Source organism: Girardinichthys multiradiatus, chromosome 11, assembly GCF_021462225.1.
Source record: "Girardinichthys multiradiatus isolate DD_20200921_A chromosome 11, DD_fGirMul_XY1, whole genome shotgun sequence".
Classification (NCBI taxonomy): domain Eukaryota; kingdom Metazoa; phylum Chordata; class Actinopteri; order Cyprinodontiformes; family Goodeidae; genus Girardinichthys; species Girardinichthys multiradiatus.
The window spans coordinates 21,763,599-21,773,494 of record NC_061804.1 but is presented as its reverse complement, the minus strand read 5'-3'; the positions used below and the strand labels follow the sequence as shown (position 1 = coordinate 21,773,494).

Genomic DNA, 9,896 nt, shown 5'->3' with positions numbered 1-9,896 from the left:
TAGAGGAGAATCAAATTAGATCAGGTTTCAAATGTATTCATAAACTAATTTTTAATATAGTATTTATTTTGACAGTCTCAAATCTATCAATAATCACTCAAAGTGAATTCTTCCCTTTAACCAGAGGCTCATCTTATAGAATACTTTAAAGAACGTGGATTTATTTTACCTCACTTCATTTATGGAACAATTTGGAGAGGAAAAAAAAAGAATTAAATGGAGGAATACTTAGCTCTGCTAGTTTCAAGCATCAGAATCACCAGGAATCAAACTGATAAGTAGTGCCTTACTTTAGGTCAGAAGGGGTTTATTTTCTTTGAACCAACTTATGTTTGTGCTCTGGTGGCATTAGCTCTCTTTCTGTATTGAATAGAAGTTGGCCTCCACCCCAGTCGTCTCTGCTCTGAAAGCTCATCACGAAAAGGCAGCCATTGGATTCTGCTCCTTTTCTGGATGTTGCTTTGGTTCCTATCTCTGGATTCAGAACCGAACTGGCAACAGTAAAAAAAAAATGAATCCTGCTTAGTGAGCAGGGTTTCATCCGTAACACATGTTCATGAATTAAAAAAATAAAATAAACAAAATGTTACACCTGGGGTGCCGCATAGCTCAGATGGCCAATAAGTGGAGACTGTAGTTCTTAATGTGGCTGTCCCAGGTTTAATTCCTAGCCCTGGACCACTGGGTGCATGATTTTTCCATCTTTCTCAGCCCTTCCTACTGTCAGGCTACCAATGATTAGTGGCCACTAGGACCATAAAATAGTTTTTAAAAAATGTTGGCGAATAACTAGATCACAACCAATTCTGAGTTGATCAAGCTAAAAATAGCTGAATAAGCTCATTCTAATGTCACAATGAAGGCCTTTTGTAAATGACTTGGTAGGGGTGTGAAAAGTCTGCTTATGTGTGCAAGAAAGGCCCAATTACTGACGGCCAATAATGCTATATGAGCAAATTTGCATAAAACTGCAGTGTTTCATTTATTACATAATCAGCTTTAGAGGAAATGAATAAGTGCCAACACAAAAAGGAAGCTGACAGAAATGTACAAGGATAATAACCCTCAATGAAAGAACCCTGCAAATATCCACAGGAGAAGATTTTGGTTAAGGATTGTGTTTTGGCCGCTGCTTCAGGGTGGATAACCTGGATTTCTTCTTCATTCCCCTCTTTGTTGTTGAATCACCACCTCCTTCTCCTCCTCTTCCCCCATTCACACGTTCTCTTAATCCCTCCTCTGTGCCTTTGTTAGAACCAGCTGGTGGCTTCATACGGATGTCTTTTCCTCTGTGTGACCAAAACAAAAACTTGTTCCCTACATGTCGAATGTGAAGTTAATTCTAATTGTTTATTAGAAAACCTACAAAATATAAGATTTGACTGACTGAAATAAGTTTACACTTAACAGAGAAGATACAGTTGCTTGGGGATAAACATTTGTATAAACTGACCCACTGTTACAAAATTAGATAAACTTAAATCTGCCCGGCAGTAAAGTGATTTTTTTCATCAGCTGTGGGACGTTACAAACCTGATCTGTAGGCTCTCTGGTGCCCCGTGTCGCTGACTGGAGCACTGTGTTCTTTGTGGGTCACGGATGGAAGACAGCTGCAGGATAGGATGTTTGATAATCACAGTGTAATTTATGTGAGCTTTCTTTTTTAACAGCAGGCAGAAACACCTAAAACATGTTGATGCAAATGTAAAGTTATGTTTCTATAGAGCCAAGTCAGACCGTAGTTCAGTTTCAGTTCTGCAGAAACCAGCTTCCAACAACATAGGGAAGCGAATGATGTTATGTAATGTAATAGAAGGAGGAAAGAGAAATCGTAACTACGCCTGCAGAAGAGAATAGAGAAGATCAGTTGGGAGCAATGCATGTACAGTTTGAGTGAGAAGCCTATTTATTTTGGTACTGTAATTATCTTTTTTAACAATTCTTTAATCGTACAAGACTGATAAAAGAACATACAATTTTATTGAAACTGGGTACACAAGTTTCAATTCGAATTGAATTTTATTCGGAAAATTATTCTTAGCAGGTTGCAGGGAAACACGTTTTATATTGGCAACAGCAAGCTTCTAGCATTATTCTTGCACTCTTATTAGAAATAGTAGAGCTCATTTAAATTGATTGGTTTCCCTTTTCACGGACACAGCTATTAAATCTGTGCAATTTCAGTTTCTCTCTTGGTCAGCATCCTCTCCGTCCGTGGCAATATTAAACTGGCTGCATTGTGGTCAGTGACACTGGTGCCCCTGCAGTTTTAACATCTTTGCCAGTTTTCTTTCACCTGAGGGTGACAGTTTGATGGTTTAAACAGAGTTGGGTTTTCTAACAGGAGAATGATCCCAAATACACATTAAAATTATAGTTAGCAGGCTAAGGTGTGTATGTATATATTTGGGTGTGTATATATAATTTCAACCCTGCGCAAATTAGACAAATTCCACTGTAAATTAAAATTTGATGAATTAAATTTGCAGTTATATGTTGTATATCAATAAACCCTGGAGAAAAAACAATTTAAGTTAATCATTCAAAGACCCAGATTAGTTTAACTTTGGACCAGAACGTTAACAACCCTGAAGGAAGCTGTTTCTTTTGAATGCTTACCGTAGCTATTTCTGTAAGGTACGCCCGCCTTTCATTGTTGGTTTTATGGAATGCCTGAGAAGTGAAAGAAATGCAACGTTTGATATGTGTCAGTGGTAATGAGCAAGAGATTAGGGATTACTGGTCACAAATGCTAAGTGCCAAACCTGTATTTAACTGATACCTCACAGGTTATTCAACAGAACAATAAACAAAGAACCAAACTATTTCAATTTGTTGCTAATTAAGTTATTTTTTTAATCTGAAAAAAATTCTTCTTGAGGTAAAAAAAAAAACCCTAAAGCTCATTTTCTAACACACATGATAAAAGTAATCCAACAGACCCCTACAAATCCCCTCACAATCCCTCCCACTGCTCTTTGTCTACAAGGAACATTTAGGACCCAGACCTTTCCCTCCTGCTCGATTTGAAGGTGGCAGTTCCTGAGCTGACTCTGAAGATCGGATTTCTCCTCAGTCAGGAACTTTAGATGTTGTTTAAGCATTTCCTGTGACAAACAATTAAAATGACTCTTAAATGTAAATCTGTTGAAAACAATTTAAGAAAACAGGTTGTAATGAAATTACCCTGTATTATATAGGACTATCAAACAATATGCAAATAGCTCATGCTGACAATAAGAATACAGAAATGAATGAGGCTTATAAAATATTTAGTCACAATTTATAATGATAATTCATATTCATTTCAGCCGCTTGTATCCGTGATCTCGTTCTTTCGGTCATGACCCAAAGTTCATGGCCATAGGTGAGGGCAGGAACGTAGACCGACCAGTAAATTGAGAGCTTTGCTTTTCGGCTCAGCTCTCTCTTCACAACGGACCGGCACAGCGCCCCCATTACTGTGGCAGCCGCACCGATCCGTCTGTCGATCTCCCGCTCCATTCTTCCCTCACTCGTGAACAAGACCCCGAGATACTTAAACTCCTCCACTTGAGGCGGGAACTCCCCTCCAACCTGAAGAGGACAAGCTACCCTTTTCCGGTCGAGAACCATGGCCTCGGACTTGGAGGAGCTGATCTTCATCCCAGCCGCTTCACACTCGGCTGCGAACCGCCACAGAAAATGCTGTAGGTCTTGGCTAGAGGGGGCCAGCAGGACCACGTCATCCGCAAAAAGAAGAGACGAAATCCTCTGGTCCCCAAACCAGACCCCCTCCGACCCTTGGCTGCATCTAGAAATCCTGTCCATAAAAGTTATGAACAGGACCGGCGACAAAGGGCAGCCCTGCCGGAGTCCAACATGCACTGGGAACAGGTCCGACTTAGTGCCGGCAATGCGGACCAAACTCCTGCTCCGCTCGTACAGGGACCGGATGGCCCCTAATAAAGGGCCCCCGATTCCATACTCCTGAAGCACCCCCCACAGGGCATCACGAGGGACACAGTCGAATGCTTTCTCCAGGTCCACAAAACACATGTGAACCGGTTGGGCAAACTCCCATGAACTCTCGAGCACCCTGTAGAGGGTATAGAGCTGGTCCAGTGTTCCACGGCTGGGACGAAAACCACACTGTTCCTCCTGAAGCCGAGGTTCGACTATCGGTCGGACTCTCCTCTCCAATACCCTGGCGTAGGCCTTACCAGGGAGGCTGAGGAGTGTGATCCCCCTGTAGTTGGAACACACCCTCCGGTCCCCCTTCTTATAAAGGGGGACCACCACCCCAGTCTGCCAGTCCAGAGGCACTGTCCCCGACCGCCACGCAATGTTGAAGAGGCGTGTCAACCATGACAGCCCTACAACATCCAGAGACTTGAGGTACTCAGGGCGTAGGGTGGCCGGGCACTCCCTTAGAGATAGGGTGAGGAGCTCGGCCATCCGGGAGGAGCTCGGAGTAGAGCCGCTGCTCCTCCACATTGAGAGGAGCCAGTTGAGGTGGCTCGGGCTTCTATACTGGATGCCTCCTGGACGCCTTCCTCGGGAGGTGTTCCAGGCACGTCCCACCGGGAGGAGGCCCAGGGGACGACCCAGGACACGCTGGAGGGACTATGTCTCTCGGCTGGCCTGGGAACGCCTTGGGCTCCCCCTGGAGGAGCTGGAAGAGGTGTCTGGGGAGAGGGACGTCTGGGCGTCTCTGCTGAGTCTGCTGCCCCCGCGACCCGGTCCTGGATAAGCGGAAGACGACGAACGAACAAACGAATTCATATTCATCTCTGCTGCTCAGTATATACTAATGTCATGCTCACTCTTTGTTGTCACTTCTTGGACACACTAATGAGCATCTGTTAGTTGTGCCTTTAGGCTGACAGGCACCAGGTTGGTTAAGCTTTATTGTGCAGCCGTTCAGTGTAACATGTATTGGTGGTAATGTGTGTGTGCTAAAGCATTGTAATTAGTCTGCATTACTCTCCCATGGTCGTTAATACCGTGATTACATAGTTGTGATTAAACTCTGGTTAATGCAGCCTGCATCAACGGGAGGATGGAGAGCAGCTGGCATCGCCGTCCTTCCTGTTCTGTCTAAACTCATTATGTGTCTCTAGCGCCCTCTTCTGGTGTACATGACTCTTTGCATGCTCTGAGCGAAAATTCGTTTAATATCTATACACAAATCTAATATCGATACAAACTTTTAGGAAAATCTTTAAAAAAAAAAGAAAGAAAAATAGTGTACTTACAACTTCCATATCTTCATATGATCGGATAAAAGCCAACCGATCTGGGAAAGAAAAGGGCAAGTGTGAGCTAATTTTCTGAGACACTGAATTTTGGGTTTTTATTGTCTGTAAGCCATAATCATCAAATTAAAAGAAATAAAGGATATAAATATTTAATTTTATGTGTAATGAATCTATATGCTATGTGAATTTCAATAAAATGAGTAACAAAAAATTTAACTGTTTAATTTTGTTTAGATGTATTGTCAAGAGGAAGGTGGGAGACATAGGCTACATATACCTTTACTAGTTCTCGACAGATCCCCTAACCTGAGCTATGGGCCTACTGGGTGCTTCTCTGACCAATGTTCTCCTTAAACACCTTGATAGCTAACCTATAAGTTAATAGAGCCACCTAACCGTACATGTTTCAGTAGGAAGATTGAATCTCTTCTACCAAATCTGGCTTAAACACAAATTCCCTAAAAATACTGCAAAAAAGCTTCTACTTGTATAAGAAGAAGTTTAAAAATGTGTAGTGAAATAACAGTAGGGTTTTAGTAATAAAAGAAATTGAGGGCTCACCAACAGGGTTTCCTTTGATGCTCTCCAGGCTCTGCTGAATGTGTGAAATCTGTCTCTCCAGCTGTCCATTTAGCTCTACCTGTGTCTCAAACCTCGTCTTCCACTCATTCCCTGATAACCAGCAAAAACAGACAAGCCACTCTAAGGAGTAATCACAGATTTCCAATCATAGAGGTAGGCTACATTTTTTGTCACTAATTTCAGAAAGTGAAATTAATATTATATAGATTCATTATGCAGAAAGTGAAATATTTCAGGTCTTAATTTCCAGTCATCTTGATGATTATGGCTTACAAGTAATGAAAATCCAAAAACAGCAAATTAGAATAATTATAGGATCAATAAAAATGATCATTTTAAACAGAAATGTTAAGCTTCTGAAGTATGATTATTTCTAAGTACATCATAATTTTAAGAGGTACCTGGTAATACGTTCTTACCTTCCCCGTCAACACCGCGTAATCTTTCCTTGAGTTCAGCCACAGTACATCGCAGGTCACACACAGATTCTATAAGCATTTCTCTGCAACCGAAATTAGGTGGTACATTCAACTTTTTCCGTCTGAAAGTTTAATTTTCTCAAAACGTTTCAAGTGGGGAAAACTCACTTTATCTCTTGTTCTTCTTCGAGTTCAGCTTGCAGCTGCGCAAAATCGTATTTACTGTAGTCGTTCCCTCCGGCCATTTTTCAATTTACTGCAGGCAAGTTTGTAGCTCATGGTTTCCCTGGAAACCACCATTTCCGGATGGTACACCGTAATAAAACAGGCGTTTTTCACCAGGAAGGTTTGAAATTGATTTAAAAAAAATTGACACTTTAGCAAACTGTGTCGTTGTTTTTGAAAAAAAAAAAAAACTCTATTATTACTATTATTACTATTAGGCCTGCATAAATCCGTACTTTGGTGGTTGAACTCACTGCTCCTTCGCTTTAAAACCCCACTCAGCGAGTCTCGAAATGCGCATGGAGCAGGCTAGGGGGCTTGAACGTTGACCGATTCTGGCAGGTCATTTTAACATATAATCAAATCAAAAATATTATCCTTAAAAGTATTAGTAACTAGAAAATCGCTCATAGAGCGCATACCTTCGTAAAGATAATAAGGTCATTGGCGAATGACAGCTTTTTTCTATGCTGATGAGCTATATTACTTTCGGCCAATGCATGTTAGCTGCTGGCAGGGTGATGAACCATGTGGTAATTTAAAGTTGTCTGTTATGATAAAGAAATTATTAACAAGTTCTGGACCTAGATGGTCCTCTGCATCACCACCAAAATCTAATCATCTGGCCATTCTCCTAATACACACATTGTCTGAAAATTAATCTAAATCCGTTCAGAACTTTTTGAGACATTTTGCAAATAGACGGACGGACAAACGAACGTCGGACCCATTTGACTCCGCCTCCATAACTAGACCTGGAAGTGGTGATCTTTTACTTTCGTGAAAACAGTTAACGATGAGTCATCATTCGGTTATGGGTTACGACTGAAGATTACGCATTTATTGTTCTAACTTGGGGCGCAGTTGATAGCATTGTTGCCTTGCAGCAAGAAGGTCCTGGGTTCAATTCCCATCTGGGGTCTTTCTGCATGGAGTTTGCATGTTCTCCCCGTGCATGTGTGGGTTCTCACCAGGTACTCCGGCTTCCTGCCACAGTCCAAAGACATGCCTGTTAGGTTAATTGGTCACTCTAAATTGCCCTTAAGTGTATGAATGAGTGTGTGCATGGTTGTTTGTGTGTTGCCCTGTGATGGACTGGCGACCTGTCCAGGGTGTACCCTGCCTCTTGCCCATAGACTGCCGGAGATAGGCACCAGCTTCCCCGTGACCCACTATGGAATAAGCGGTAGAAAATGACTGACTTTTTCATTTTAAGAATGTGGCTGCATTATTTGACCCATAAATAAAATTAGTAATCAATCATCCTATTTGCATTTGCATTTTCTTCTTCACGACTGCACATTTTATGCCAGAATCAAAAAGAAAACAAAGCAGACATTGCTTTTTCGTTTTTGTGGTCTGCCCGCAAAATACTGCCCAGAACTCGAAAACGGAAAAGCATTCCGAGCGGCGGGCGCAGCAGAGTGACGTCAGCAGCCACTCTTCCTCAGCTCCCTGCTGACCGAGCTACCCATCTTGTTCGGTAGGGGGCGCTGTGCACGTCTGCATTGGCTGTGGCAGTTCCGCCACGGCCTGCCACTGAAGCTGCCACCGGAACTGCCACAACCTGCCGCAGGGTGGCAGGGGATTCCGCGAGGATGCCAGAATGTGCCAGACCGGCCGTAAAACTTGCCAATGCGGTTGCCACTGTTTTTGTGGAATCTGATGCTGATTATCGGCAAATGGGTTGTCATTATTTTTAATAGTGTCTGTGGAGCTGCCACTGGAAGTGATGCCAATGCTGATTATTGGCAAATGGGATGTCATTGTTGTTACCTTTAAATAATGATTTCATTATTGATTATTATTTAATAAACAGCTTTAGACCCATAACATAAGGTGATTGTATTTACTTGACATGGAAAATAAATAGCACTATGTGTATGTGTGACGTGTTGAAAGGATGACGAAGATTTATTGCACAAACAGCCGGTTTATTATAGAGCACGAGCGGCTATTCTGAATTGTCACTCACAGAAAATTATAAATAAATGCTTAAAAACACGCTGGATGTCCTAGACCACATATGTCAAAGTCAAGGAATTAATTATCTATGGCCCCCTGGATGATATTTAATTACTATTAGAACCGGCCCGCAGGCCACAGCCGCCCGCTGGCATTTTGCACGCACCACACTACATTCCCCACAATGCAACGGTAGTCCGCAAAGTCACTGTAGCGCGCACAAGCGGCTTCATTGTTCATCAGCAATCACAGCAGAGATCAACTTTCAGGTACCCCCCTCCTCAAACATGGCTAAAAGTAAGGTGGACGCTGAGAACAGGGGGTTTCAAGCCAGGTGGGAGGCAGAGTACATGTTCACAGAGGCAAAAGGCAAACCTGTGTGTCTTCTGTGTAGAGAAAGTTTGGCTGTAATGAAAGAATATAATGCAATATAAAGTTTATAATGCACGCACTTTTATTTATGTATTCATCTTGATATTAAGAAACATACTTTGTTTTTCAAACCAATTAAATTTTTTGCTGTTTGCCTGTTGAAAATGTTTCCCCTTGAGGTTACTGACAGAGCCACAACAAAATATTGCTTTATTCATTTTATTATTAAATAATGTACTCTGTGTTAGGTCTTGGTTCAATAGGCTATGTGCAATCATTTCAATATGTTTCAATAAACATTGAACCAGTCTGGCGCTTGGCTTGTAGCAAATTTGTTTTTTTGGCCCTCGGTGTATTTGACTTTGACATCCTTGTCCTAGACCATAAGGCTGCCATGAGGGTGCCACAGCCTGCCACCGGAACTGCCAGTTCTGCCTGCCACTGCCACAAATTGAGCTCGGCCCTGCTGCAATTCAATAAATTTCTCGGCACGTTTGCAATGTAATGCAATTCAATTCAATTCAATTCAATTCAAAAATACTTTATTAATCCCAAAGGGAAATTAAATGTTGTTGTAGCTCATATTATGAAGGTTTCCTCAAAGAGCCGTTGTAGATGCTGATGGCTGTCGGCAGGAAAGATCTCCTGTAGCGCTCCGTCTTACAGCAGATCTGAAGAAGCCTCTGACTGAAGACACTGTTGTTGTAGGACAGTCTCATGAAGAGGATGCTCAGAGTTCTCCATAATGTTCTTCATTTTATAAAGAATCCGTCTTTCCACAATGATCTCCAGAGGTTCCAGAGGAGTCCCCAGAACAGAACCAGCCTTCTTTATCAGCTTGTTGAGCTTTTTTAAGTCCCTGGTTCTGATGCTGCTTCCCCAGGAGCTGATGGCAGAAGAGATCATACTTTCCACAACAGACTTATAGAAGATATGCAGCATCTTGCTGCAAACACCAAAGGACCTAAGCTTCCTCAAGAAGTACAGTCTGCTCTGTCCCTTCTTGTAGATGGCTTCACAGTTGCATCTCCACTCTAGTCTGTTGTCCAGGTGAACACCGAGGTATTTATACTCCTCCACCACCTCCACTTCT

General features: G+C 42.2%; 1 protein-coding gene across 2 annotated transcripts; it reads right to left on the bottom strand.

The window, feature by feature from the left end:
• Positions 1-641: 641 nt before the first annotated feature.
• ccdc169 (coiled-coil domain containing 169) lies at positions 642-6,892 on the bottom strand. Of its 2 annotated transcripts, XM_047379650.1 has the most exons (8): positions 6,410-6,566; positions 6,242-6,324; positions 5,802-5,912; positions 5,238-5,278; positions 3,009-3,107; positions 2,620-2,673; positions 1,534-1,610; positions 889-1,289 (listed from the first exon to the last, which is right to left on the bottom strand). In XM_047379650.1, exons 1-8 carry the CDS (start codon positions 6,484-6,486, stop codon positions 1,109-1,111), a joined length of 723 nt encoding a protein of 240 aa, XP_047235606.1. In that variant the 5' UTR covers positions 6,487-6,566; the 3' UTR covers positions 889-1,108. The 2 variants fall into 2 exon arrangements, with proteins under 2 accessions (XP_047235607.1, XP_047235606.1); XM_047379651.1 differs by lacking the exon at positions 5,802-5,912 and having other exon boundaries at positions 642-1,289; positions 6,410-6,892.
• Positions 6,893-9,896: the final 3,004 nt, after the last annotated feature.

What these genes read in the sequence shown, in the direction of transcription:
- ccdc169 (XM_047379650.1), bottom strand. Translation starts at nt 6,486, where the DNA reads ATGGCCGGAGGGAACGACTACAGTAAATACGATTTTGCGCAGCTGCAA. An exon ending in GAAGAAGAACAAGAGATAAA is followed by an intron (nt 6,325 to 6,409) that starts GTGAGTTTTCCC and finishes TTTCGGTTGCAG; the next exon opens with AGAAATGCTTATAGAATCTG. An exon ending in CATATGAAGATATGGAAGTT is followed by an intron (nt 3,108 to 5,237) that starts GTAAGTACACTA and finishes TGTTTGTCACAG; the next exon opens with GAAATGCTTAAACAACATCT.